General features: G+C 42.8%; 4 protein-coding genes across 11 annotated transcripts in view; 2 read left to right on the top strand and 2 right to left on the bottom strand.

Annotated features, from left to right (window-relative positions):
• The first annotated feature begins 250 nt into the window (after positions 1-250).
• LOC116726885 (histone H3.3A) lies at positions 251-2,257 on the top strand. The gene is made up of 4 exons (XM_032573825.1): positions 251-380; positions 1,093-1,230; positions 1,340-1,493; positions 1,582-2,257. Exons 2-4 carry the CDS (start codon positions 1,103-1,105, stop codon positions 1,708-1,710), a joined length of 411 nt encoding a protein of 136 aa, XP_032429716.1. The 5' UTR covers positions 251-380; positions 1,093-1,102; the 3' UTR covers positions 1,711-2,257.
• Positions 2,258-2,268: 11 nt separating this feature from the next.
• On the bottom strand, positions 2,269-7,781 carry LOC116727361 (uncharacterized). The gene is made up of 17 exons (XM_032574750.1): positions 7,778-7,781; positions 7,371-7,664; positions 7,016-7,123; positions 6,850-6,925; positions 5,766-5,922; positions 5,642-5,687; positions 5,480-5,538; positions 5,345-5,380; positions 4,574-4,626; positions 4,359-4,491; positions 4,014-4,231; positions 3,894-3,939; positions 3,753-3,818; positions 3,610-3,669; positions 3,450-3,535; positions 3,246-3,340; positions 2,269-2,380 (listed from the first exon to the last, which is right to left on the bottom strand). The coding sequence occupies exons 1-17, from the start codon at positions 7,779-7,781 to the stop codon at positions 2,346-2,348; spliced, it is 1,572 nt and encodes a 523-aa protein (XP_032430641.1). The 3' UTR covers positions 2,269-2,345.
• A 1,883-nt stretch (positions 7,782-9,664) lies between these two features.
• On the top strand, positions 9,665-17,067 carry LOC116726883 (butyrophilin subfamily 1 member A1). 3 transcript variants are annotated; one of them, XM_032573823.1, is made up of 10 exons: positions 9,665-9,811; positions 11,142-11,240; positions 12,124-12,222; positions 12,944-13,051; positions 13,136-13,294; positions 13,445-13,585; positions 13,835-13,886; positions 13,963-13,989; positions 15,540-15,566; positions 15,649-17,067. In XM_032573823.1, exons 2-10 carry the CDS (start codon positions 11,178-11,180, stop codon positions 16,206-16,208), a joined length of 1,236 nt encoding a protein of 411 aa, XP_032429714.1. In that variant the 5' UTR covers positions 9,665-9,811; positions 11,142-11,177; the 3' UTR covers positions 16,209-17,067. The 3 variants fall into 3 exon arrangements, with proteins under 3 accessions (XP_032429714.1, XP_032429713.1, XP_032429711.1); XM_032573822.1 differs by having other exon boundaries at positions 9,665-9,814; positions 11,144-11,240; XM_032573820.1 differs by lacking the exon at positions 9,665-9,811 and having other exon boundaries at positions 11,091-11,240.
• itgb4 (integrin, beta 4) overlaps positions 16,830-27,674 on the bottom strand; it is a 28,601-nt gene continuing 17,756 nt past the window's right edge. The window contains exons 28-43 of one of the 6 annotated variants that reach the window (XM_032573811.1): positions 27,359-27,673; positions 26,446-26,618; positions 26,184-26,364; positions 25,901-26,038; positions 25,639-25,821; positions 25,429-25,557; positions 23,771-23,926; positions 22,176-22,346; positions 21,051-21,194; positions 20,622-20,765; positions 19,688-19,837; positions 19,401-19,589; positions 19,163-19,318; positions 18,911-19,075; positions 17,977-18,096; positions 16,830-17,894 (exon numbers count right to left, since the gene is read on the bottom strand). In XM_032573811.1, coding sequence (XP_032429702.1) covers positions 17,767-17,894; positions 17,977-18,096; positions 18,911-19,075; positions 19,163-19,318; positions 19,401-19,589; positions 19,688-19,837; positions 20,622-20,765; positions 21,051-21,194; positions 22,176-22,346; positions 23,771-23,926; positions 25,429-25,557; positions 25,639-25,821; positions 25,901-26,038; positions 26,184-26,364; positions 26,446-26,618; positions 27,359-27,673 — 2,642 coding nt within the window. In that variant the 3' untranslated portion in view covers positions 16,830-17,766. The remainder of the gene's footprint in view (positions 17,895-17,976; positions 18,097-18,910; positions 19,076-19,162; positions 19,319-19,400; positions 19,590-19,687; positions 19,838-20,621; positions 20,766-21,050; positions 21,195-22,175; positions 22,347-23,770; positions 23,927-25,428; positions 25,558-25,638; positions 25,822-25,900; positions 26,039-26,183; positions 26,365-26,445; positions 26,619-27,358; position 27,674) is intronic. The other 5 variants (XM_032573810.1, XM_032573812.1, XM_032573813.1 and 2 more) reach the window with 5 other exon arrangements.

Here is a 27,674-nt window from a genome sequence, read left to right as displayed (position 1 = left end):
AGGAAAGGCGATGCAGCACGGAACTATGGGACGTGAAGTTCAAAAATAACCTATATAATATTTGCTCAGCTCAAAGGATATTTGATATTTATTTTATTGTATAAATTAAAACAACATAAACAGATTTTAATGTAGTGAAATTCAAACCTATTTGAATTACGAATTACCGTAAATTTTTATATCAAGCTTGCCTGCTGTAATCTGATTGGCTGCGCCATATCCCGTATGGAGGACAAGCCAATCGTGCTCAGTATGCTAAAAACATGACGTCACGTTGAAGTATTAATAAACGGCTTCGTTCACGCTCTCGTCTATAGTCGTTTTCAGCGGTGTATAACAGCGGAGACACGTCTGACGCAAGTACAACTTCAACTTAAAAGGTAACGCAGCCGTTTAACCGTGCCTTTTAAGTTTGGCGTAAATTATCTGTCTTTGCTTTGAATTTTCCGAGGCTCTCCGGTCGTCCACAGTTGTTGGCCTAACATGTCTACTCGCTAATGAACGCTAAAAATAGAACAATGGAGGCTCTTAGGGTGACGTTTTTCGGCACTTCTCTACATGTAGCGGTTTAAAACTAAACGGGGTAAACAAACCAGCTTCCAGTGCCGTTCCTTTAATTTGCCAGGACACCAGTCTAAAATGTGAACACTTCAGCTAATGGCGCTTGTATTGAGTCGGCACTGGGTTTTTTTTGTTTGTTTTGTTTTTTTTCAGGACGAAACTGAAAATGGCGAGGTCGAGGCAGAGCCGCGCTGCTTCGGGCGCCATTTGTTTTGATCTGTTAAGCTGTGTAGTTCACCAACAGACATTAGGTGTGTTTATATAACGTCGGCGTAACTGGTTTAAACTGCCGTATAATTCTTTATTTACACTCATAAAAGGAAGCGGGATAACCGGCGTTTGTAAACGTGTGTTTATGAACGCCTCCCATGGCCGCAACGTTGGGGGAGGGGAGCGGCGTTAGCTCGGCTAGTTTTAGCATTGTGTTTACAAATGCGACAGCTTCCCTTCTTCCCCCACCCCCCGACTGTCTAGTCTGGGTTTAAAAATTACCCGCTTTTTGAATTAATGCGCTTTTATTGCAATTTTCAGGTAATACGATATGGCTCGTACCAAGCAGACCGCCCGTAAGTCCACTGGAGGTAAAGCGCCAAGGAAGCAGCTTGCTACCAAGGCTGCTAGGAAGAGCGCCCCCTCCACAGGAGGCGTGAAGAAACCACATCGCTACAGGTACTTCATATGTTTACGTTAGTATAACCTACTTAACCGGTTGTTGCAACAAGTTGGAAGAAATTTTGAAACCGCTTTTTTTTTTTTCTTTCTTTTTCCATTCTTGCAGGCCCGGTACTGTGGCTTTGAGGGAGATCCGTCGCTACCAGAAGTCCACGGAGCTGCTTATCCGTAAGCTGCCCTTCCAGCGCCTGGTGAGGGAGATCGCACAGGACTTCAAGACCGATCTTCGTTTCCAGAGCGCAGCTATCGGAGCTCTCCAGGTAAGAAACTTAAAGCTAACCTAATGTGAAATGTTGTAAATGGTACAATTGTTTTATTTTCTCCTCCTCCTTTTGTCCTTTCCTATAGGAGGCAAGCGAGGCCTACCTGGTGGGTCTCTTTGAGGATACCAACCTGTGCGCCATCCACGCTAAACGTGTCACCATCATGCCCAAGGACATCCAGTTGGCTCGCAGGATAAGGGGAGAACGGGCCTAAGGGGCGCCTGCTTCGTTTTAACAAATTGTCCTATTTATCATACTTATCCATTTTGTGGACATTTTTATTTCTTGATTTTATATATATATATATAAGTTCTTCTTGAATTTTTTGTATTTTTAGTGATGCAGCATACCAACCATTCCACAAGCCCAACTGCACCATGGACATGATTTGACCTTTTTTGGGTTGTCAGGCTAAATGTAATGACGTTTGGGGAGGGCTCCTTTTATTAACGGAGCCGTCTAAAGTCTTTTGACAAGAATCAAATGCTTCACAACCTAACGGGAGCAGCGTTTCTTTCCCTAGTTGCTATTGATCAGAAAATGCCAGCATGCCATCCTGGGTGCGCCTCGCCGCAGCGTCAGAGTGTTGGCTGTCCCAGTTGATCCTCTGCACGGTGTGAGGGAGCACTGCAGACCCCGAAACCCCGTGATATCTCTGGGCCGCTTTTTATCTCAAAACACAAAATCTTGGCAGCTACATTTAATACTATTTATGAGATGTTGTCACATGTCTTTCTATTAAAGGTCTTTATGAATACAAAGTCGTGTCTTGTGGTGATATGCAGACAATAATAGTTTTTTTGTTTTTTTAATTATTGAATTTATTTACATGGGTGAGTTGATCGGTGGCTATACAAACCATTCTGTATGCTTGAACCCAGCAGCTGTAAAAACACAGAAAGGAAAATGTTTTAACGTCGAGGTGCTTCTAAAATGGGATCGAATTGCAAAGCCTGCTAATGTGGTCAGGAACACTCTGTTGGGATTTACCTAAACGCTGCATCAACATGGCACATGGGTAAACCTGATTTGTAATGGAAGCCTGGGTTAACACTGGTCTTAAGCTTGTAGGGCTGATTAACATCTTACCAATGGTCTACAAAGCAGGGGAGTCTAAAGCGTGGTCTGTGGGCCGTTTGTATATATACATATATCCTGCCACTCCTGAAGAATCCTTGCCTCCCCTCTTGCCACCCCATAGATATTTTTCTAGATCTGCCCCTGCACTCAGTCATTAAGTCATTAAATTTCTGGATTGGAAACCTTATTAGCCAAATATTTCAATTTTCTGAGAAAGTGAATTATTGCTTGGCTTAGTGTTGGCTTCAAAACATAAGAATCAAAGTTGCATAACTACAGCAAACATCTCCGTGTAATGAATTCGTATAATGCGACGGCATATTAGGGCAATTGTAGACAGAAAAAGTAAATTTTCACCAAAAATGTCAAATTTTGAAGTCAAAAATTTGCTAGAAAAACCCCCCCTCAAATTGAGATTAATCTGAGATTTTCTAGAAAAATCTTAGAAATTTTGGTGTTTCTAAAGGTGAACATTTTCGACTTTTCTAGAAAATCTTCGACATTTGAAACTCCAAATTTCCCATTTTTTGTCTAGAATTTTTTTGGGAGGGGGGATTAATTTACACTTTTCTGAGTTTCTTGGTGGGAATGTTCTCCTTTTTTCTACCTACAACGCCTCTCACTTTTCGCGTTGCATCGTTTGATGACCGTATCGGCAGCAGGCCTCACCAATGCGGCAGACTATATCCTCGCACTCCTTCGTGTTGCCGGCTTTGAGCACAACACAACAAAACCCAGAGGACCGAGGGGTTTCTGGAGAATCTCTGAAAGAAACGGAAAAAAAAATTGCATTACAGAAACAACCTTCTGGGACTGTTTCACCTCAACTTAAAGTGCCGACGCCTCGGATGTGTTGGGCGTGTCGGTACTTACGCCACGCAGAAGGCAAATATCGTGTATCCGGGTTGAGCAAACCTCCCCACGCAAGAAACCTCTGGGTAGTGATGCTCAAACAGCTTCTGAGGAGACATGGATACTATAAACATATTGCAGAGGGGAATTTAACGTTATTGTGCTGATATTTTCTTCTTACCATCGTACTATTTCTGTCTGTACATGTCAAGTGTGTTTCCTTTAGGTCTAAGAGCACCTCCTAAGGGATACGTTACACTCAGGCCATAATAATTCAACAGCATATTTTACAATGTGCCTGCAGGCATTCGAGTAATTTCTCACCTTGCTTGGCTGGTTTTTATGCAACACCTTAGGAATTGCATGCTGCAAGACTTCCTTTCCTCCAAACTAAAAGGGGGGGAAAACCAGAAGTTGCATCAGTTTTAGCAAACGTTAGCAGCATTTTCAAGCAGAAAAGATTACCATTCCGATGTTTGCTTTCCCCAAGTACTTCACAATGTAGACGATTCTGTCGAGAAATTGGCGAGTTAAGTGAGTTGAGGTCAAATCTACAAGCTCTGGAGAGGCCGTGTGAACACCTGCCTTCCCTCTTTGAGGCACTGGGAGGCGCCGGGAGGCTTTTGCCCGACGTTGGCTTGCTTTTGCTGGGGAGTGAGGCCGAGCTGCGCGTTGGGGTTCTCCATCCTCAGGGCCCTCAAGATTTTGACGAGGGGACGATATATCGTTCCGTCCTGGGCCCTGCATCGCAGAATACGGATGGACAGAGGGCAGCCCCTGAGACGGGACAGAACAACGCCTGCCTGGAAGCGAGAAGAAATGGCAGAACGCATCAGACCGCAAGATAAAAGGTCAAGGTTCGCCTTTATGCAGGTGACACTTTTCTATCCGCAGCTAATGAAGACAAAGGAAAGGCAGCGATTTCCTCACTTGTCCGTTTTTGCAGTTTCTCAGGGAAGACCCGTTGATCTCATCGATGATGTCACCAGAGGAGACAAACATGTCGACATGAGCCTGGCTGCCAGGCACCAAGTCCAGGACGAAGACACGTCCGCTTAGATACCTGGGGGGGAGGGGAAACATGGAGGTGACGTTGCATGACCGGAGCAAATTGTTGTTTCTTTGTACGGGGTTAAGCTACAAACCTTAAAACCATCCCAACTTCCCGACATGGCACGACTTCATAGGTGTCACACACCTAGAAACAAACAATCTGTCACGTTCTTCTGCCTATCGTTACGTCAGTTTTCCCACAATGCATTCCTGACTTTGGATTCTGCAAACCTTTTGCAAAGTTTTCCACACTGTAACCTCAAATTCAGTGAATTTAGTGAGACTTTATGTGAAGGACCAATGAATAATAGTGCATTATTGCACATTTATTGTTCAATAACAGTCACTAGTGCCAAAAAACATAATAATGATAACAAACCAGCTCATTTTTAAAAGGTTTTAGCAGTGTTTTTCATGTAATAATTGTATCAAATTTCCACAACAGAATGTCACTAAAAGTACCAGCAACATGTTTTTAACTCAACTTTTCTTGTTAAGTTGTGCCTGCGTGTCTTTAATGCACTTTCCGTACAAATTAACATCCCACAGAAGAAAATGTGTTCATCCTTTGCAAAAAAATAAAATATTGGTTATTTAAGAAGGACACATTTTCTGCAGTGGATGTTCGAACTGACATGCGACATTTGCGTCTCTAAACGGGTCTTATTGAGCTGGACTGAGGGCAAAAATGACTCTTTGGATTGTAAAAGTCGCAGACCCCTGTTCTAAAACATGACATATAAATTAAGTATGTGTGATCTTGCAGTTCTAACAAGACAAAATACAGAAAAGTAAACTCCAAATGAAAAGACAGTGCTAGTGTCCAGACTTTATTCAATAAAGTTTTGTTGTGGTGCTCCTACCGGTAGCAGCCAGCTCTCGTCTAGAAAACTACAGTTCTGTTTAAAGAGAAGCAAAAAAAAAAAACCAACAACAACAAATAAATACTGGAACAAGTGAGAGTATCACCGCGTTACATGTTGTAGTTTTTCACTAACCTCCGTGTCCAGCTTGAACTCCATGTGAGAGAGCACCAGCAGCAGCGACATGAACGGCTCTGCGGGGGACACAAAAAACAAACAAAAGCAGAGCTCAAACTGAAATGGCTACAAACGTGCCCTCGGCTTTGACTAGGCCTCTCCATTTACTAAACGTCTCACCGACAAATTCCTCATTCCTGAGGATCGATAACGTGGGACTGTACCACTGTAATCAGAGGATGAATAGACGTGTCAGTGAGGTGTGACGGATCGGTGAAAGCAAAGTGTTGGCAGCGTGTCTGACCTCCAGAACTCTGGGCGTGTGCAGCAGGTGGGTGAAGAACTGCGACAGAGTCTTGCGGGAGAGGGCCAGCCGCAGCAGGTAGCGGCCCCGGCCTTGGGCTGAGATGAGCTTCCTGCAAACTCTGGTCTGCTCGACGGCCGGGGAAAGAGCAGAGAGCCTGAACCAGGAGGAGGGGGGTGGGGGGGGTGGATGTAAATAAAAAATATGGGTAATACCAAGTCGGTATCGGATCGGTGCTAGCACGGTTAAGATCGATGCTATAGTTTCAGATTCCATCTTGAAATTCTGTTTTGTTTTTGCATTGCAACTCCATGTATATTTTGTAGATCCCTAAAGATTTTGATTTGAATAAAATAACTGAGAGGAAAAAAGAAATACATAAAATCACCTGAAGGTCAGACGTTTGACGATAGTAAAAAGTGTCGGTATCAGTACTGGTATTGGTGATACTTGGTATCGGTTTGATACCAAAATATCGCACACTTCTACTGGCTAAGGGTTCTTGTCTGTATCTTTTTGTTTACATTCCTCTCCTCCATTTAGGTTGAAATCTAAGTTATTTACACATTTCAGCATTTATTTGAACTGAGTTATCATTACAAGTGCAGTATTTTCTTTTCACTTACAAGTTCTTTGTCACTTTCGTCATGCGCCGCCAACTCCGTCCGACGGACTTCCTGTGTGTGTGTGTGTGTGTGTGGGGGGGGGTTTAATAATATTTATTCTGTTTTTTGAGAAGCATTTGTCTGTGAAACTGTGGTTTTTAACTTCTAAATCAAACAGTTTTTTGTGGTGCAAAATTTGTTATTTTGTATTAACTGAACAGGAGTAATTAAATACCAACTAAACATGTTCTTAAATTAAAAACATGTGCATGTGTCCCATATCTCAAGAGTCACTGACTACTATTTATTTAATACATTTTATATCCCTTACGGTTATATTGTATTTATTAATACGTAACAGTTTGGACGGAGTAGCTTGTGAGCAAATACGCAATTTCCCGTTGGGAATCGATAAAGTATATTCCATATCAATCTCAGCAGAAAAACAACAACAACAAACTGCAGGGAGCTCCCTCTACCTGCCACAGGTGTCTTGGTGAGGAAGTTGCTCAAAGCACTGCCAGTAATCTCTCTGGGCCAGACTGAGGACTGGCTCTGAGGAGAAATATTCAAAAAACATTTAGAGGTCAAACATCTTCACAGGAAGCCATGGGAGGAGGGTTAAATATGGAGTAAGACGCTCACGCTGCAGCCCCTTTCTGAGGACCAGCTCCAGCAGCTCGCAGCAGGAGGGGAGGTGAGGACTGGAGTCCGTCACTACGCCTCCGTCTGACTGCATGTTCAGGACACACACTGACACACACACACACGCACACATTAGAGATTAAAACACGGATAGCATTGGATAATGTGATGAATGGTAACATTCAGTAGGTTGATGTGGCTGTAGGGGGGGTCAGCTGCCTGGTTATTATAATGGCAGGAAGAACAGGTTCTTGTTTACAAGAAACAGGAAAAACCCCGAAACAGCCGACGTGAAGCTGAAATGTTGATGAAATAACGTCACACCAATCCCGAGCCCGCTGCTGTGGATGCTTACCTCTGAGGGAGGCGAGCAGAGGGTCTCTGGGTGCCATGTTGGCACGGAGGGAGCAGCAGCAGCAGCAGCAGCAGCAGCAGCTGCAGCAGCAGCAGCAGCCGGTGTTCTGGTGTTTATCAGGAACCGGCGGCTTCTTATCGTTCAGCCGCAGGGACACGCGCTGCGTTCGCACTTCCGCGTGGCGAATAATGCGCGGAGAATATCCTGCCCTTTCCACGGCACCTGTCTGAGAGCCGCTCCGTGATAACATGTAAATGGCAGTAACCCGCAGCCTACAGCTGGGGGGCGCTGTTGCTGCAAGAGAGAAAAGAAAAACAGCTGTTTTATTTTTGATTAAACTTCGTTCTAGTTTGGTTACATTTCCTTTTATCACCGTTCATACGTAATATAATTAAGAGTTTTCCAACCCATGGTCGTGTTAGCATGATTTTTGGCGGTCAAATAGTTCGTTTTGATCATGTCTATGGTTTTGATTATTTTAAAGGTGAGGTCCTGTTAAGTCATTATCAGTTGTAAGGAAACTGTCACATGACCTCGAGCTTTTTGGAAGGTAAACAAATCCTCAGACATTGGCGCCCCCTGCTGGCCTGCTTTTCTTAAGCAGCAGCTAGCTAATTTGCTTATGTATTGCGCCAGCTCTGGCTAACTTAAAAGAGAGAAGAAGACAACATATAAATAAATATATTCAAAGAATGTAAACAAGGAAAACTTTATATTGTACATTTTAAATAAATGCTGCTTCCAAAATGTATTTATTTCTTTTCTGTATTAAGTTTTCTCTGGCGTATGTAGTCAGTGTGACTCATCCACTCACTGAGAATACACACGCAGTGACTCGCTGTAATGGACTTTGATCATGTGGTGACAAATGTAAAGTTGTGTGGCATCATTATATGAAGAGTAATAAATGTTGCACTACTCTATAATCTAAGGAACCTGCAAATATTAAACAAAAGAGGACCAAGGATAAAACTGTGATCTTAGTTCACTAACTGCCAAATGGTGTAGATGGTTTTATTATGTAAAACAAATCAGTTTAGCACAATTGCAAACAATTACAAAATAAATGAAATGTTTCTTGAGATCCAGTAATACCAACCAATAGGATTTAGATTTACTGTTGCTGTAAGATATTAATATGGAAGAGTAAGAATCCCCTAGGCATGATGCTGCCACCATTGTGCTTAATTCAACCTAAAGGTATTAATTGATTTTCTGCTAAAGCACACGTGTCAAACTCAAGGCCCGTGGGCCAAATCCGCCCGCCATAGCTTTTTTATGTGGCCCCTTGTGGACTACACATTTGACTGATAACATTACATTTCATGTTATCAATCAAATCAATGCAGTTTTTTATCCATTTACTGCCAAATTATATCAACCAGTCCCTCCAGTTTCTTGTGAATTACCGTGGAAATTCACGCAAAGTCAACAAATCTCTGCACATAATTGGGAGTTTGCTGCAGACTTTTCTCAAAAATTGTCAAAAACTTTCTTACTTGTACCGAACAGCTGCCTCGGCCTGAATTGATGTCAAATTATACTCCATGATCTATACAGGGAGTAATAAGAAGTCGCATTACAGTCATAAATAAGCGCAAATATTTATAAATTAGTACCACGAACGCTTTGATTCTTATTGCAAAAAAAAAAAAAAATCACGAAAACAATGGCGAAATTCTGGAGGGACTGAAAAGATGTTCAGTATTATTTAATTTGAAGTATTTATTAATATATTTTTTTAACAGTTTAACGTGTTTTATCAATACATTACAGCACAACCGGCCCTTTGGGAGCATTTATGAATTTGACTTGGCCCAAAACGGAAACGCGTCTGTGCAAACCCACTAACTGTGCAATAAGTTTGCATAGAGAATAAGAAGAAAGCTAATAAATATATAGCGGAAACCTGCTCTTGATCCCAGACTAACGTGATAATTTTTCTTCCTAACTGACAGCGAGATGAAGCACGCATTAAGACAACAAAGCATTGGCAGTAGAAGCAGCCCGAGAATGTCCTTAAGTGATTAAGTGATCCACAGAGCTTGGACTTAAACCCAATAGAAAATCTCTGGAGGGACTTAAACCTGTTCTGCCTCGCCAAAAAGTTGTATTTGCTTATTTAAGAACATGAAACATCTCTCCCATGTGTGTCTGTATCGAATTCTACAGACTAACAAAGGTGATACATGGGTCCATTTGGTCTGCTTTGGGCTTTGAATGAGGCTAAAAGCGGTGTTTTCCGGGCTACAGCTCCCCCCGGCGGCGCCTCGGTGGAACTGCAGCCCACTGGAGGCGGCGTCAGATGAGGGCGCGCGCTCTGCTGTCTGGCTGAGTGGATGTGGAGGATGGCGGAGCTCTGATTCAATCACTCTGGGTGAAAACAAGTGAGCAGGCGAGCCGCGCAGAATTCACCGAGGACAACAATTTCCCACAGAGAAAAGGTGAGAATTTGTATATGTTTCGCTTGAATTAAACGTCAAAGCTAAAATGAGAAAAACGGCGTTATTGTTCCAGGGGAAATGGCAGAATTTCGCAAGTAACTCCTTTTTACCCGCCGTGTATCGCCGTGTTCGCTAAAGAAGGGTTTATTTATTTATTTATTTCACCATTATATAAATATTCCCCGCACGTTTATTTATTTATTTTTTATTTTACCGTCTATTTAGACATGGAGTTGTAGGCAGAGGTTCACTCCTAAAATAGAAAGTCACTACATGTGTTTGTACTGCAGTGGGTCCGGTGGTAATCCCGGATTTCCTTTAATCTTCCAGCTCCTCTGCCACCTATAGACGCTCAGGTCCCGATAACCAACCACACTGTTTCCGTCAGACAATGAGTGATATAGTGGCGGCCGCCTGCCGTAGCCGCAGCGTGTGTACGCAGCCACGCATCCTCTCTTAGTAACACTGCTATATATTTATTTTTATATATTGAGGAGTTATTACCGATTTTTAAAAGTATAAATAGACTTCTGTTTGTTTCTCCTCAACCAGGTGGTGTTTTCTGAGTTGCACATTTGCTCAGGTGCATTTATTTTCTTATTATTTATTTATTTTTAGTCTCCAGTCAAATGTCCACAGCAGCATCTTTTCTTTTCTTTTCTTTTTGGCCCAGCTTCCTTCTCTACATCACAGAACGAACTGCAAAAATCCCCATCAGCGCAACAAACTGGCATGCAGGGGCGGACTGACTGCTGAATCAACAGCAAGCTGGTCCAAACTCCCCCACCCTATACCACCCACCACCCACCACCACCCCATTTATAATAAATAAATAAAACTCTCCACTGCTGCCTCACAACTCCAGGGAAATAAAGTTGCAGTTTTCAAGCTCTGGATCAAGCTCCATCGACCCATGAGTGTCAGGAAAATCTGTGACTGTGCATTATTTTTTTGGGGGGGGGGGGATGGAGTCTGTTTCTGTGGTGTTGTGGTGAGCGGAGTGTGCGGTCGGTCCTCCTCTCCCCTCCTCCTCTCTGGTGTAACGATGACAGCTCAGGGTGCCTGATAATGAGCCCCTCTGTGGGCTCTGAGCGCAGAGCCGTGCTCCGAGCTCTGCGGTGCTCCTCTGTTCCCTCTCTTTTGCCATCGCAAATAAATCTGCGTTTTTGTGCTCTCTCATCACTTTTTTTTTTTTTTTTGCAGTCGTGGAGAGTGGTGGGAGGGGGAAGGGGCCCCCCGCTGCCCCTCCCTTCCTCCCCCCCCCCCCCCCCCCACTCAAGCTCTTGACAGAATGAGAGCCGGCGCACTAAAGCTGTTTTATTATCGCAGCAGAGGGCATCGGCCTCGCTCTCCGGCCGCCAGCATGATGAAAGGCTGCCTGCAGTTCCTTATCGAGCCGGCCAAGAAGCTCAAGATCAGACTCAAGGTATTGGCACCGAACTGAGAGTACATTAACACATACTGTATATGTGTGTTATTGACAGGTGATGTGAGCTTCACATATTTCATTCACACAGTCAGAGTTTGCCGGAATGATCACTTCAGTACTTAAAGCAGTGCAATATGCTGCTGGAAAATTCACAATTATTGAATTGTATTCAATAAATATTTTTAGATTTACTCTTTTTTTTATTAAATGCTAGTAATAGTTGGAGTAGTGCTACTCTTTCGCAGCCATACTTTCGTATATTTTTTTACTCAAGTAAAAGTAATAAGTAGCAGTACAATAAGTGAGGCGAGAGTTCAAAAAAAAAAAAAAGAGAGAAGAAGTATTTGGCAATAAGGCGACTGACTGATGAAAACGTCAATCATTTCATATTTAAAAATGACGTCTTCAGACGGACCGGGATGTAGAGGTGGTTGGAAATGTTGGTGTTTTAAAGATCAAAGTGAAAATAATTCATACAAGCGGAATAATTCATTGTAAACAGCGCAGCTGGAAAACAATAAAATCAGGTAAATTGGGAGGAGAATCCAGAAGTTTTACTCGAGTAAGAGCAGCGATGCTTCATCACAAAGTTACTGAAGTAAAATTTAAAAAGTACAGCTTAGTAAAAATACTCCTTAAAGTAACTTTCCCCCCCCCCAAAAAGTTGCTAAAGTACATATAACTGAGTAAATTAGTTACTTTCAAACTCTAAGTGTAAGAAAGTGGTTCAAACTTCCTGTTAGTTTTTTTTTTTTTTTTTTTTTTACAAACATAGTTAGCGTGATAAATGAAAGGTTTTGTCAGGATTTTAAAATGTGTCAAACGGCACAATAATTGCCCACAAAACTCTCGTCGTCGTAACCTGGCGTTTCTCCTCCAGGAGTCGCGCAAGAGAGTGAAGCAGGAGAAGAAGGAGCCGCTGGTGGAGAGCCAGCTGTTCATCATGGAGCTGGGCCGGGAGCTGAACAGAATCTGCCAGGTGAGACGGAGTCGCAGGACAATAAAACCAAAACCATCTCACGTTTTAAATTCACAAAAGCAGCAATTATTCCCACTGCCACCAGCGCATTGGTTATTGTCGTTACATTAATGTCATATATAACATTTATTTCTTTATTTTATTTTTCGGGAGCTTTTATGAGTAGAGATGAGCTAAGTATAGATTATACAAACTATATTTTGTTGTAATTTGCTTTTTGATGAGTTGCTGGTATTTACTGAACTCAGGACTGTCCAGGATGAGCCTGCCCCACTAATGATGCCAAGTCCTTATTGTGTTGAGATTTATACGTTTTTCGGCTGTTTTTATACAGCTTCATAAATAATAAGTGGATCTTAAAGGATTAGTCAGGCTATCTGCTCAGGCAGCCAGCCCACCGAAGGCCTTATAACATGCATATAGTTTCATAATCAAAAATTAAAACTTTTGTTTGTCGCTGAAACGATTTCCAATCAAGTTTTGTTTTTGGAAGCCAACGAGAAGTACCACAGCCGTCATTCACAGCAGCTGTTGTTAAAGGTGTAGCGCTACATTACTTCGTAAAGTTTGACAAAGCCAGAGAAAATTCTAGCCAGTCAACTCCTCAACTTTGGTGAGGAGTTGAGGAGTTTTGAAACCGTAACTTTTTTTTAAGACGCTGGTAATTTGCCAACTGTGGCTTTGAAACATGGCGGCTCAGTCTGGTGTCCTGGTTTCCCAGAGATCCAACATCCTGAGCCACATCTGGACCGGCGAGGACATCTGGCCTGCCAGCGTTTGCAGAGACTTCCTCGTGGACTGGGCTGCCATTTTGGAAAAGAGAGTGCAGGTGCCAAAGAGGCGTCAGACCGGAGAAAAACGAAAGAACAAAAGTCTCCTGCTCTTTCTCGAAACGTTTCCGTCTCTCATTTAGCACAAGATCATGCCGTCCGAGTTCCAGTACGAGAAGCCGGAGAAGAGGGACTGGAAGGGCCACCTGCTGTGCATGCTGGAGTCGGAGGGCGAGTACGACATGGGCCCCTACAGGAGGGTCATCTTGGACTGGACCCGGGAGATTAAAAGCAGGGCCCAGGTGAATGTACACAAAGATAACCAGTATATGATTACAGTCTGACCCAGTTCCCTGCTCATGTCTGATGAGGATGATTAGCCTGGATAATCCCAATGTCATGTCTAGTTTGGAGCTGTCAGCAGTCTCACTGTGGTGTTTGTTTGTGTCCAGCCTCCTGTCTGGCCAGGCGAGCCGGTCCTCATGATGCTGGACGATCTGGAGTTCCAGTGGAAGAGGGGCCGCCTCCCCAACCTGCTGCCGGCCGTGGAGCTCATCATGCTGGCCGTGCTGAACGCCGACAGCCCAGTAAAGGTCTGACCGGGTGTCGGTTCCCTGCTAACATTTACTGCTGCTAACAGAGACGAGCTCATAGCCAAATAGAGTAAAAACACAGCAGATCTGTTTTCAGGTCAGTAGTAATCGGCTCATAAGTGGATGGAACGCTGTATGTGAGCCGCTGTATGATGTCCAGTCATGCTAATCCTGTTACCTGGCTGTCCAGTTTCTCCTTGGCCTGCTTTAGCTTTGTGTTTCTGTGTGTGTGTGTGTGTGTGTGTGTAGGAGGATGTGACCAAGCAGTGGCTGGTGAAGAAGCAGAGGAGCCAGAGGATTGGTGAGTGGAACAGAGATGAACCCCCACATATCAAAATGTAAGTTTTTCTCATTTAAATGATTCTTTATTCTTTCAGATGCGGTCCGCTACATCCCACACGGCGGTAAGTTCACATGTTCAGGTATTGTGGGAGCAAGTCCCAGTTTATCAAAACGTACAGAAGACTGTCTGCAGTCAATACTACTTTAAAAAGGCGATAGCGTACCTCTGCATGGAGTCTATAAAAACGTATAAATAAAACAACCAAGGGGTACTTCTAAGTCTTTTTTCCAGTTGCGTAATGATCCTGCACAATGCAATCACAACGTCAACATGCAGCAACATAATATAAGAGGGAGCAGGGAGGGAATGTTAAAAAAAACAGAAAGGAAAGAAATCCTCCATTTGTGTCTAGGTTGGTCCTCATTTGTCGACGCTAAAAGTTTAAAAAGTGTTTCATGAAAAGACCCCAAATCTTAACAGATGACTTTGATTCTGAATGGAGAAGTGGGTGAATTCATGATTAGGAAATGTTTTTATATCTCTTATTTAAAAATATTCCAAAATGTCAGGTGTTAAAATTGTACAGAATATAAGCAATGCCAGTTGTCCAGAGAATAAATAGGAAAAGATACGTAAAAGTACAGATTATCATTGGTTTACTACTTCATATTTATGTGTGGTAATAATTCATCCACCTACTGTATTATAAAATATAAGGCATTGCTTCATGGTTTGTTGTGGGGCGTAAGCCTTACGTCAGAGGAAAGTAAAGCAGGTGTTTGGATTGCTGCAGCAAAATTGTGTGAGGCAGCAGAAACACCAAAGCTCTGGCTGAGAGGTTATAGTTCATAACTATTGGGGATTATACATCACTAAGTGATTCTCAGCCCTCGATGCACATATACTGTACATTTAGTAAATCCTTATCTTCTGCAGCTGTGAAGCCAAGAGTATATAGCTCAGGCAAACACAGAAACAAAATCCACCTGGGAAAAAAGTTGATCCATGTTAGCTGTTGCTGTTTTATTAGGATATATTATATATTTATGCAAGGTATGACTCATTTGTTTAAAGTGCTGCTTGTGGCTGGATCAGGCGTTCCTGACCTGTTGTCAAGGTGTTTCATTAGGTTAAGTTATAATGGACCAAGTGGGAGCAACAATGGTTTACAACCTGAATGTCTTCATTAAGGCACAATGTTTCACATGATAAATATTGCTAGGTTACTAGGACAATATGTTGCTAATTTACCTAGCTGATGTATTGCTTAATTAGTGCGTAGTATTGCTTTTTTTATCCAAGGCATTCATTGTTTTTTTATTTGGGTAAGGTATTGCTAATCTAGCAAGACACTATTGTTGGCTGTTTTATGTGTTTGGTTCAGAACTGGATAACCTGCTGGTCCTTAAATTTTATTTTTTTAAATTTGTGGTTCAGTATCGAATGAAAATTATAAGTTAAAAGTCTGAAAAATGCGAGAAACAGTTCATAAACCAATTCAAATTTGTTGGGCTGACCAGGTTAAACATGAATATCACATTGATAGAAATGGTTGTGGACTCCAATATTTACTGTTGGTCATCAGAACGGTTGTTGTTTTTTTTAATCTGCGATTTAAGAATACAAAATCAGCATTAGCAAAACTTTAAAATATATTTTTCTTCCTTACAGTCTGGAATTGGATTTGCGATGCATCAGGTATGAAAAATCTTTTTATTGTTCATCACAGGTGCAGCTTAAATCTCTCATATAATGGTTTCTGTCGGCTGCGTGTCTCCAGAGGATGTGATCCTGGACTCAGAGTCCGCCAACCCGAACCTGCTCATCTCCACTGACGAGAAACGGCTGAGGTGCGGCCTGGAGCGCCGCGTCGTCCCGCCCTGCCCGGGGCGCTTCGACGGCTGGTGGTGCGCCGTGGGCAAGGAGGCCTACTCCTCCGGACGCCACTACTGGGAGGTGGAGGTGGGCGAGAGGGACTGGCGTCTGGGGGTGGCTAAAGCCTCCGCCGTGAGGCAGGGCTTCCGCTCCCTGAACACGGACACAGGATACCTGACCATCCGGCTGGAGAGGGGCACAGATCTGAAAGCCCTGACCGTGCCCGCCACCCTCTTACCCCAAAACGCGACGCCCAGAAAAGTCGGGGTGTATCTGGACTATGAGGTGGGCCAGCTGTCCTTCTACGATGTGGAGAAGCGATCGCACCTGTACACCTACAATGAGAACTTCACAGAGGAACTGTACCCCCTGTTCGGGACGGTGGAGGTGGTGAAAGACCTGGTGGTCCGGCCCGCGGGCGTGCGGCAGCCGTGCCTCTGCCCCGGGCCGTGCTTGTGGACCTGAGTCGCTCGGCGCGCGTCAGTCTCTTCACGCCTGATTCTCCGCAACCCACCGAGTCTGCGCCGGAGGCGTGACTCTCGCTGTGAGGTGCCTTGTGAGATCAGGATCCAGAACTGCCCTCCATCCACATCACACTTTGTGTTTCTCTGCCTTCATGGAGACTTAGTGAATTGGACTCTTTGTATTTTACTGATAAATGTTTTAAGCATCAGGTAAAAACAGCCATTTGTTTGGTGATTTTTCACTCTGAGCTTTTTGAGAAACATCTAGAACCCATTAGATTTTCATACTACGCATTTTTATCATACATTTTTCATGACTTTAAAGTTTATAGTGGGAGCATAAAGGCTCTTGGTGCAGTCACGCTGTCCCTGTGTGTGTTAGTAAGCGCTCCTCTGCAGATAATCAGACTGGACTGACGCATGTGAGCTCTTAATCTCTGCGTGATTCTTCTTCTAAAGCTTCCTGCAAACATTTCCAGGCATGAGCTTGTTTACGCATCCGTGCTGTTGTTTTTGTGCTAAATATAACGATGGTAAACATGAATACGGTAAATTAGAAATGTCCCATTTTGTCTGTGATCTCACACATAAGTAATGCAAAGTCAGTCATTAGAAGAATTCATTGTTTTTAATATAAATCTTTATTAAGTGCAATATAACTGATGTACAAAAAATGCTTAAAAGTGGACCTGCTTAAATGGGAATGATACATGCTGAGTAAAAATTGTATGAACTGCTCAACTTATATCAGTATATTTATGAAAGAAAATCTGAAAATGTTTCCAAAGAAGAATTTCTCATGAACACCAAAGTACAGTAGAACCTGCAGCAAGCAAATACAATCTTTGTCTTTAAACATACTTTCTCTGGTATCATGTCTTCCATTAAGCTACTGAACCAAAAAATGCTGAATTAGCCACAGAAAGAAAATGCATAAAACTACAGCTGTAATGAAGTACAGACACTTTAAATGCACAAACATGTTTAATTTCTGATTCCTTGTTAAACTCATGCATGCCCTGGGCTTGCGACCAGCTAGTGTGGATGTAAACAACCAGAACTGTAAAACAATGAATATTTATGAGTATATCTTGAATGAAGAAAAACACACACTTTAATACAATAATTTATAAACAAAAGCCCTTTAAAATTCCACAGTGACAGTAAAGGTAAACCTCTCAAACATTTAATTTTAAGATGAAACTTGGATGACAGAATAGGGATGTTATTTTGGATTATTGTATTGCCTGATTGTTGGGATTATGTTAACTTCTTTAAAAGCCTGGTGGGTTAGCAGATGTCGGCCAACAGAGGGACTAATGAGGTTACAAACTCTAGGGAAAGAAGTCAGGAACTACAATTAAGTGGGAAACTGAGGGGGAAAATAAAGTGGCCACAGTTTGTAAAAAGTGGCCTTTACTTTCAATTTTATTTATTTGGTTGCACAGTCTTACCCTATACACACGTACATGTACAAACTCTGAAACACTTTTTTGCGCTGTGGCTTTGCGATTGATTCTCAGGCTGGGTGCTATCATGAGCATCGCTCACACGAGCTCCTAAGACTCATAAAACATTCTCTTTGTGACGGTGGATGCTCCCGTGACGCTCCTCTGGACCACTTCCCGAGTGACCTGACGGCTCACCATGCCGCCCGTCTCCGTGAGCTGAGTCATCATCATCCCGTCTGTTAACAGAGAGCAGCTCCGGTTTAAAACGCGAACACTGGATTATAAGAGACGGGGTCAACTTTTTTTTTTTTGTCTTACCTGAGAAGTAGGGATCGTTGATCATGGTGTGGGAGACGTTTGTTCTTGTGGTCATTTCTGCAGGCATTTGGAAAACCTCCCTCCTCGACACTGATTGGCTGTTGTACTGAGACAAGGCACCTACAGGAAGCAGTGAGGGCCAAGTTAAATGAAACTTTGGTTTTTAGATGGCAACGGATTCATTTGACATCAAACTGTTAAAATAAATTTTCTTTAAATTAATTCTTAAAACATATTGCTGCAAAACCTGAACAGAGAGAAAAAGCCGCTGAGTCAAAAGAGAAAATCAAGTGCAGAAGTACAAACTTTAAACTTCACCATCTTTGCACATCTAGAAACTTTTTTTTTTTAACCAATTCCTCTTTACAAAATCAATTTGAATGGAGAACAACTGTGGTCATACGTTTTTAGGTTTTTGTCACAGAGTCTGTTGAGTTCAGCCTGGACTTTGACTAGGCCATCCTATCCCATGAACATGATTTGATCTGAACCATTCAATTGCAGCTCAGGCTAAATGTTTAGGCTTTATGTCTTTGCAGTTTCCGACAGGCTTTATTCTAGAATTGTCCTGTATTTAGCTTCCCGTCGTTGGTGAAGAACCAACATTGCTACAGCATGATGCTGCCGTCACCGTATGTCATGGTGAAGATGGAGTGTTCAGCTCAGTAATGATCAGTTTTAACTTCCTCCACACACCAAAAATGACATGTGGCTATCATGACAAATGTGGAAAAGTTTAAGAGTGATAAGCATGTTCAAAATCAAATCAAATTTTATTTGTATAGCACATCTCAGGAGCAATGTTACATCATAACAAACACAAAAAATGTCATGCAACATAGAATCAACAATCAAAACATTACATTAAGTCAAGTGCCATCATTAAATTCGTAATTGATTACGTTTCAAATACAATTCCTTCACAATCTCCTACCTCCGTCCTGAGACTCGATGGTGATGATGCCCTCTCTCTCGGGACCAAAACCCTGCGTGGTTTGAGCCTGAACCTTGAACTTGTACGGGACGTTCTCGGTCAGGTTCGGGACAGTCAGACTGGTCTCGGCGTTGTTACCGCCTACATTGAAGGACCGCATGTCGCCTAGACAGAACAGAATCATGATTAAACACTGAGAGACTGGCAAGGCGCACAGCAACAATATGAGTTGTTTTGTTTATTTTGCCTCACCTCCACCATGTAGCTGTTCGCAGGTGACCCTGTAGCTCAAGATGTCCCCGATGGGCTTCCGTGGTTTTTCCCAGGTGAGCTGCAGTGAGTCGGGGCTCAGAGCTGTGAACACCAGCGGGCCCGGAGCGCTGGGGGTACTCAGGGTGAACGGCGAGCCTGGACAGAGGTTGCAACTCAGGTAACGCAATAAAAACAAACTTTTCTCTGAGTTAGGAGTGCACAGCAGCAGATCCGGTACCTGGCATGGGACTGAGGGGACTCTTGGGGTCCACAGCTGACTCGATGGTGATGACTCCCTCCCGTTCTGGACCCCAGCCCTCCTGACTCTGAGCCTTCACCTTAAACAGGTAGGAGTGGTTGGGCAGCAGGTCGTGGATGACCACAGAGTTCTCGGCCGGATTTGTCACATTGAGGCGCTTCGTCTCTCCTGGGGGAGACAACATGGTGAACACGCAGCAGGGTGGTTACAGTGAGAATATCAAACTGATCTGAGAGCGGTCCCAAAGGCCACGACACTAAACGGACCTCCGTTGAGCAGCTGGTAGAGAACGCAGTATCCCAGGATGTCTTTCTCACAGCGTGGCTCCTGCCAGCTGACTTTAAGTGCGGTCGGTGCCAAGGCGGAAAACACCAGCCTGCTGGGCGTTTCTGGGACGCCAGGAGAGAGGCGGGCATCTGAACGGACACAGAAAGGGTCATGTGAGAAAACCTCAGAAGCAGGTCATTTGTTTCTGTGTTTCAACCCAAAGAAAGAATAAAAATAATTTTAAAAACAATAAATTGTCCCACTAATTACTGCAATAAACAATATTGTTGTTCTGAGGGTATTTCCAAGTAATATATTGATAATTGTATAATATGAATATTTGCTAATGTAAGACAGACTGCCCAGAAGTACAAAAACAGCACCTGCAAAAATTAACTGAAGCGAAACATTTGCTGAAAAGGTCAAAAGACCAGAAACAACTTTTATTTACTTTTTATCAATGCAATTTTAACGGACACAAGGTCACTGTATGTAGTAAAATGTAGAAAATGTATGATTGATTGCACAGTTAATCTAGATTCAAACTTCATAATCTTATCAATTAATTATTCTTTCTTTGACAGATCATTTTAGCCACTTAAACCAACAGTGGTTTAAGTGTTGGTTTAATTTATGTGACTGACACAGTGCTGGTTTTCACATGAATTTAGACAATTTTCAGGAAATTGTCGGAATTCTGAAGTGGCATAAAATATTCCTCCGTCGGCATTAAGCATTTAAAATACTCATCCTGTTCTCAGCAGCAGGGGGCGCCGACTCTCCATTGACTGGACACAATGCTTGTGCTTTCTCCTTGCTAATGCCACCCGGGGCAACTGCCCATATCAAAAACCGCCACTGACAAAGATGGTTGCATTTTGGAAACATGGCAAATGCATCCGCTGCCTTCATGCATGAATGTGGAGGACTTACCATGGAGCACTCTGTCCAGGCTGTATAGGGCTTCATTGACCTCTGGCGACTGAGTCCTGGCCCTGGAGCCCTGAGACAGGCTGTAGCTGTACTGGGTCTGAGAGCTGCTCTGCAAGCCAGCGTAGCCAAACCCACCTGATGGCGCTTTTAGCAGAGGGAGGAGGAAGAAGGTGCCGGGAGGACGAAGAACACGGAACAGCAGAAAGGGAGGGAAGTAAACAGAAAGCAGAGCGATAGTCAGCATAGCGGCCCCAACCCTGCTGACAGATGTCCAAGCCATCAGTTTCATGCGCTCACACAGTTTACCCGCCATGTCCGAACAATTATTACACGCCAAGATAAACGTGTCTCCTGTCTTCTGCAGAGACAGGAGGAACTAAACACTGTAATAATTAATGAAATCAGCGCAGAGGCTTGATGGAAACTCACTCAGATCTGGGAACTTATCGTCTCCTATGACGATGGAGTCCCGAATATTTTCATCTGTGTATCCTCTGTTCTCTGAGCGCTTCCTCATCAGGACTTCGGTTGTGTGGATCCCCCCTCTAATCATGTCCTGTCTGCGGGGGCTTCCTGCGTAAGGACAGAAAGAGAGAACGAATTAGAGGCGGGCTGATTGATCCAAAAATATCAATAATATCGACACTAATTGGATATCAGTATCGGATTGATGCTGCCGTGATAAGATTGAGACTTCAATTTCAGATTCCCGTTTGAAATTTATTTTAGTGTTGTAGTTTCTCTAGAAACTAGAAAATATGTCGTTATTTGCTCTCAAATTATAATTTTTGCACTTTATTTAAGACAAATGTACACCTAAGGCTGGACAATATGGCTGAAAAACATCACAATGTAAGTGTCTCATATCAGTCAATATGTCAATAATTATTCATTTTTTAAATTTTATTTTAAATATCTGAAATACTGTCAAACTGGAGACGTGACTTTCCTATTTTATCCACAGGTTTCACTCCCCGCCGTTTATTCTTAAGCAGCCATGAAGAATGGTGGCAAAACCTGAAACCGCTGTTGTTACTCAATATGTTGTTGCTAGGCAACCAAAGAGTGAGTGAGTTAATTGATACCACTCGCCTAGCTTAGCTGCCCATGAGAGGTTGGCCTTTCCTCCGCCTACAACTCCCAGAATGCTGTGCGGTTCTGCATTGGAGTTCATTGAATATTCTAACAGATGTATTATCTATTGATATTGATCATGTGTCCATCACAATTTATAATCTTATTGATTTGTGGTCCGGCCCTATGTACACCGTGTGTTTTGCTTTTCTGTTGTTACCTTTTGTCATGTTGATGTGATTTTAACGTGTTTTGTAGACACCTAACAACTTTGTCCAAACTCTCTCCAAGGTGCAAACAAGATAATTACAAAAACATAAAAACACCTAGCCGTCAGAAGGATAACGATACATCAAACTTAAATAAAATGTATCCGTATGAGTATAGGCATTGATACCCAATGATATAGTACGACACACACATATAAGGTCCTGAAGCTTGGTCAAGCTCAGCACAGCATCTGGTGTCCATCTTCCTTACCTGGCCCAGTCATGTAGGTGGTGTGCGTCTCTGTGGTGAAGGAGCCGCCAGCTCCACCTTTGTAGTTGGAGCTCAGAGTGGACATGGGAGAGGATGATGTTGAAAGGTTGCGGGTTGTTGAGCCTCCTGGGAAAAGGAAGCTCTGCTCCCACCTGCCGTTCGACATGTAATCTGAAAGACACGTCCGTTCGGTTTTAACAGCTTACACTTCTGTTGATGGAAAGCACCTACAAAAATGGCATTTTACACCCAGATGAAATTATACACAATTTTTTTTTACTAATTAGGTGATTTCTGATGCCAATTGGTTTTAGTGGATTTCATTTGGGGAGGAGGGATCAGAGAAAAGAAGTCTGAATATGAATGTACGTCACATTGTAAATTTTCTATCTGCAAAATCCGTGTATGATTTTTCTATTCTTCATAATCGTGCACAGCGTTGCATCGGTCTTTCTCATAAAATCCTAATGAAGTGGAATAAGGTTGGTGCGTTCATTTATTTTGGGGCCATGTTGAGATCACGAATATTCTCAAAAGGTTGGTTGAGCCAGAATGTATCACTAAAGCTCCTTAAAAAACTGTTAAGATATTAATAAATAGCTGTGTCTGCATTTGATAAGTACTTATTAAATTAAAAGAATACTGACATTTTCACATTGATCAGCCACACCAGGATTTCACCATTGTTTTTGTGATTTTTTTTGCAATCAAAATCACAGATTTCGTGGTGCTAATTTAGAAATATTTGCAAGAAACTTTGCAATATTTATGGATCACTGTAAATGTGAGTTTTAGTTACTCGCTGTATTAACTATAGCTTGACATCAACTAAGGCTGAGTATGAAATACTGCCACCTGCAGGTGGGAGTTAGCAGTCATTAAGATTGTTTTTGACCATTCTTGCATTAAATTCACAACGAATCTACAATTATGCAGCAGTGTGAAAAAATGTGGGGCTCTATTGATTTTGTGGGGATTTCAAAAAAGTGGAGGGATTGATTAATATAATTTGGAAGTGAACCAATAAAACTGCTTTAATTTGATTGATGAAATGACATTTAAGCACACAACTGTTTTCTTGAAGTCAGGCCTTGAGTTTGACACGTGCATTAGTGAAAAACTGGAGGATGAACACACAAAAGAAGTCTATAAGGCAGCGTAAATGCTTCATGAGGTTTCATAGTGCTTCCCATCAAAATGCGCCTGAAGAACCTGAAGAAGAAGAAACCTGAAGAAGAAGAAACCAAGTGCAGTAAAGTTCTCGTCTTTGCAACAACAAGGAACGCAGTTCCCCCCCGCCCTGCTCCCTCCCACGTACTGCAACACACAGCAAAAAGCTTCCTCCAGATCACCACCCACTCCAGTGGGACGCAGAGAGGACAGACAGGGGCGGGCACCTGGAAAAGCCCCTCCCCTTTGTATCATCAACTGGACGTGGGGCAGTTGATGCCAACGCTCAACGCTGGTGGGAGAACAGGTGGGAAAGGTGCAAAAAAAAAAAAAAAAAGGACGAGGACTGGCCGTGCAATAACCGACAGCTGGCATGCTCGCTGTCTGTCTGACTCTTTCGGTCGATCTGGTGGGGCGGTCTTCACCTGGCAGGGGCGTGTGGGAGTAGCTGGGGTGGGGCTTCTCGTCTGAGCTCATCTCTGTGTCTGTGCTGAGGCGACTGGGGATGACCTCCACTCGCTGTTTCCATGACACCTGACGGAGTTCCAGGTTGGACCCCACCAGCTTGATATGTTGCCAGCCTTGATTTGGTGGTCACAGAAGCAGCAGCAGCAGCGAGGGCAGGACAGATTGGCAGGGAAGAAGGGCTTGTTTAACTACACAGTGAATAACAAACGACTTTTATCTCAGCTTAGAGAACGAAAGTCCAGATGAGGGCGGCAGCCAACGATTATTTTAGCAATCGGTTAATCGGATACAATATGGGCACATTTCATTTAACCACCAATGCGTTTTTTATACAACATTATAAACACATTAAAAGACGCAAATAAACAAATAATTTAATCAGCTTTTTAAATACGACATTTTTTAGAGTCTGTATTCTATCGTTAAGGATTAAAAGATTACTAAATTAGTTGACGACTATTTCAATAATTGATTCATTATGATCAATCGTTTCAGCCCTATTTCAAATTTCGTTGGTGAGGAACTTTAGCAGTCCCTTCTAGAACAACAATCAGGAGCAACAGCAGGCTGACTGGATAGAGAGCTTGAGGGTAGTCACTGTAAATCCTGTGTGGGTATAGACAGGGATTAATCTGGGGCGTTGCCTACAGGTAAAATGTCTGCCAGATGGAGGTGATGAACAATGAAGAGCCATGAGCAGAAAGATTTCACCTTTGTTGTTGTTCCTGTCTTTAGCATTTCCTGTCTGACTAAGGAGCGATGAAACTACTGCATGATTCATACCACAAAGCACAGCAAATACTTACTATTATTGCCTTAGTTAAATATGCATCAGTGTCCATAGGCACAAGAGTCAGTACACTCGGCCTCAGTGTGTGCAGATTTATTAATTAGTTGAGCTTTTCCACATTCTTGTAACATTATAACCACACTGGTTACTGTATTTCATCAGGAATCTGTGTGACAGATCACCATGAATTTGTGCAGGATTCTGAAAGTGGAAAATAATAAATTTTTTTTTCACAATTCTGAAAAGTGCAGCATATGTTTGTCATTGTAACTATCTGGCAAATTTGACTAATTCCAATATTTCCTTCTTTTCTGACTAACTGCTGCAACTTGGCTGAATTTTGACCGATTCCTGAGTCTCCCTTCTAATTTAAGTTCCTGTTTGACTTGAATTAATTAATTAAAATGTCTCTCGAAAGTCAAACCTGCAAGATGAAAGCATGTGTGACCTAAACAGAAACATTTGCCTTTTTCAAATTCAGTCCTTTTTTGGGAAGGTTATGTGCAGAAATGTCAACTTTTCTTGTAAGACCATATTATGACAAATAATAAAGCCCAGAATTTTTTTTTTCCACAACCTCTGTTCATCTGTAATTTTAGGCCACAGCAATCACAACAACATTGCAACATCCTAGAAGGACTGTCTAATACACCTTTATAAAACCCATTGTGACAAATTGCTTTGTGTGAATTTTGTTTACATGTAGGTCAAAAAATAAAAATTATTTGGCATACAACACAAACATTTGTGGTTATGACATTACAAAAAGTGAACAAGTTCAAGGGGCATCAATATTTGTGTGCGGCTTTGGTTCTCAGTACCCACCATCACCAGAAACGCTTGGCGTCTTGGAGCTTGTTGGCGATTTCAGCACATCGTTGCTGTACATCAGGTAGCTGTCATATTCCTCTCCTGCCTCAGCGTCCACAATAGGAACATCTGGAATGATGGGAACTACAGACGGAAACACAGAGGAGTTAATCTCTTTCAGAGGGAGTGAGGCTGAAGAACCAGATGTGTTTGGTACAAACTCACTGGACATAGGTCTGCTGGGCTGTGATGCCAAGTTGATGGTAGCGTCTCTGAAGGGGCCCCAGCCTACGCTGTTTTGGGCACGGACTTTGTACTGATAAGTCTGGGCGCTCTGGAGGTTTTCTATCAACAGCATTCGTTTCTTTGGGTTGTCGATCTTTACTTTTTTGGCTGCTCCGACTGGTTCTGTTTAAGGAGAAGACAGTATTACACTGAAACTGGATAGTGTAGGTATAGCTTGAGCATTTTGAGGAGAATCTCTTACTCATTTCATCATCGATGGGCGTGTAGATGACCTCGTAAGCTGTGATGTCGCCGTTGGTCTCTGCAGGCTCCGCCCAGCTGACCTGAGTGACGGTTGGACTGATGACGTTGAAGGCCAGACGGCCAGGCTCACCGGGCGCTGCAGGGAAACAGACGAGGGACTTTCAACTCCACTTAAAGGACACACAAACAACTTTCTCCATACAAATCGTAGTGCAGTGAACATCCTGCATGTACAGTTTAATCTGCACCAGACTCTCTTCTCCAGAGTTTCGAGAAATTACCGTCTTCCAGTGTTTGACAGCTAACGATGTCGGTATCAGGGCCTTCTCCCATTGAGTTGTAGGCACAAACTCGTGTCTCGTAGTCGCAGAAGGGTAACAGATTAGTCAGCTCGGCTTGAGGCTTCCTCACGTCAAGGACCTGGGCCTCTTTCTCAGGGTCGCCGAAGATCCAATACTTCACCTAAAACACACATCAGGAATCACACATATAGTGATACGGTCGATTCGAACTGGAATGAGTCAACTGGTCAGCTCGGCGTACCTTGTATCCCACCGGGTTGCCCGGCGGCGGATCCCAGTTCAGATGGATGTTTCTGGGACCCGTTGCCTTGGCCTTGAGGTTTCCCGGGGAGAGGAGGCGACCGCCAGGGGCGGTGCTTCTCGGGCTTATGTAGCCCTTCGACTGCATCTGAGCAACTTCTGGAGATCTTGGTTCTTGAGGAACAAAATAATATCCAGAGAAACAAAATAAACACGGATTACTGTACAGTATCTAAAAGAGGAAGGGACATTAGTTAAATTCAGTGAATTGTAAAAGTTTTCATACTCCTTGAAGTTTTCCAGATTATTGGGATTTTATGTGACAGGCTGACATAAATTTGAGAATAACTGTGAAATAGAAGAAAATTATACATTGTTTTATATTTTTCGGAAAAAAATTAAGTGTGGCCTGCATTTGTTTAAAAAAACAAACAAAAAAAACTTGTCTTTTCCAGCAGCCATTGTACAGTGCATACAGCGGTAGAACCAGCTGACCAAATGTGCTGGAGATCAGCTTGGGTTGCTAGGTAACTGTGTGGAGCCTTTTGATCGTGAGTCAATAATTGGGAGATTTTTTAAATGGTTCATTTTCCAGACACCAAAAAAACATTAACTTATTGCCAAAAACCACCTGAATGTTTTTTAAGCTCTTTGACTTTTTTAGAAGGACTTTACTTCCCAAATGGAAGTAGAAAAATGTCCAAAATGCAAATTTTGCATAAGAACTCCTCTTTAAAAAGAAAGTAAAAACTATATATTTTCTTTTTTGCTGTTCTATCAAGTATAAACCAAATAAAATACATTTGAAATGTGAAACAATGTCTTTTAAGGGGTATGAATACTTTTGAGAAGAACAGGAACTGATGCTATGTTGTTATGGAATAAAGATTATCTGAAAGGTCTTCTCATATCACCTTCTGTGATATTCACAACGGTGTTCTTCCTTTCACCAACAACACCATTGGTGCTGGGATCGTACAGCTCCACCTGGAAGGTTTCTGGCTGGGCCGAGCCGGGGACGGGTTTGATTACTATGTGCTTCTCCGTTTCTCCCGGAGCGAACTTCAGAGAACCGGACAGATCAAAGCCTTGGGACTTTGGTGCCTTGGTGCGCCATTTGACTGTGGCGGGGCTGTCTTCGTTGTGGGAGCGCACCACTGGGATGGGGTAGGTCTGATCTAAGGTGCTGAAGTTATGGTTACCTTTCTTGAACATCATCACACTCGGTTC

This window comes from Xiphophorus hellerii, chromosome 10, assembly GCF_003331165.1.
Source record: "Xiphophorus hellerii strain 12219 chromosome 10, Xiphophorus_hellerii-4.1, whole genome shotgun sequence".
Classification (NCBI taxonomy): Eukaryota; Metazoa; Chordata; class Actinopteri; order Cyprinodontiformes; family Poeciliidae; genus Xiphophorus; species Xiphophorus hellerii.
The sequence above is the reverse complement of the archived record's forward strand: the minus strand, read 5'-3'. Positions and strand labels throughout refer to the sequence as shown.

Excerpts from the sequence above, each read along its gene's own strand:
- LOC116727361 (XM_032574750.1), bottom strand. Across the intron at positions 4,492-4,573 it reads GAAGTTGGGATGGTTTTAAG|GTATCTAAGCGGACGTGTCT; the intron begins GTTTGTAGCTTA and ends CCTCCCCCCCAG. Across the intron at positions 3,341-3,449 it reads ATATTTGCCTTCTGCGTGGC|AGATTCTCCAGAAACCCCTC; the intron begins GTAAGTACCGAC and ends CGTTTCTTTCAG.
- LOC116726885 (XM_032573825.1), top strand. The coding sequence starts at position 1,103 with ATGGCTCGTACCAAGCAGACCGCCCGTAAGTCCACTGGAGGTAAAGCG. Across the intron at positions 1,231-1,339 it reads AAGAAACCACATCGCTACAG|GCCCGGTACTGTGGCTTTGA; the intron begins GTACTTCATATG and ends CCATTCTTGCAG. Across the intron at positions 1,494-1,581 it reads CAGCTATCGGAGCTCTCCAG|GAGGCAAGCGAGGCCTACCT; the intron begins GTAAGAAACTTA and ends CCTTTCCTATAG.
- LOC116726883 (XM_032573820.1), top strand. The coding sequence starts at position 11,106 with ATGAGAGCCGGCGCACTAAAGCTGTTTTATTATCGCAGCAGAGGGCAT. Across the intron at positions 12,223-12,943 it reads AGCTGAACAGAATCTGCCAG|AGATCCAACATCCTGAGCCA; the intron begins GTGAGACGGAGT and ends CTGGTTTCCCAG. Across the intron at positions 13,295-13,444 it reads AGATTAAAAGCAGGGCCCAG|CCTCCTGTCTGGCCAGGCGA; the intron begins GTGAATGTACAC and ends GTTTGTGTCCAG.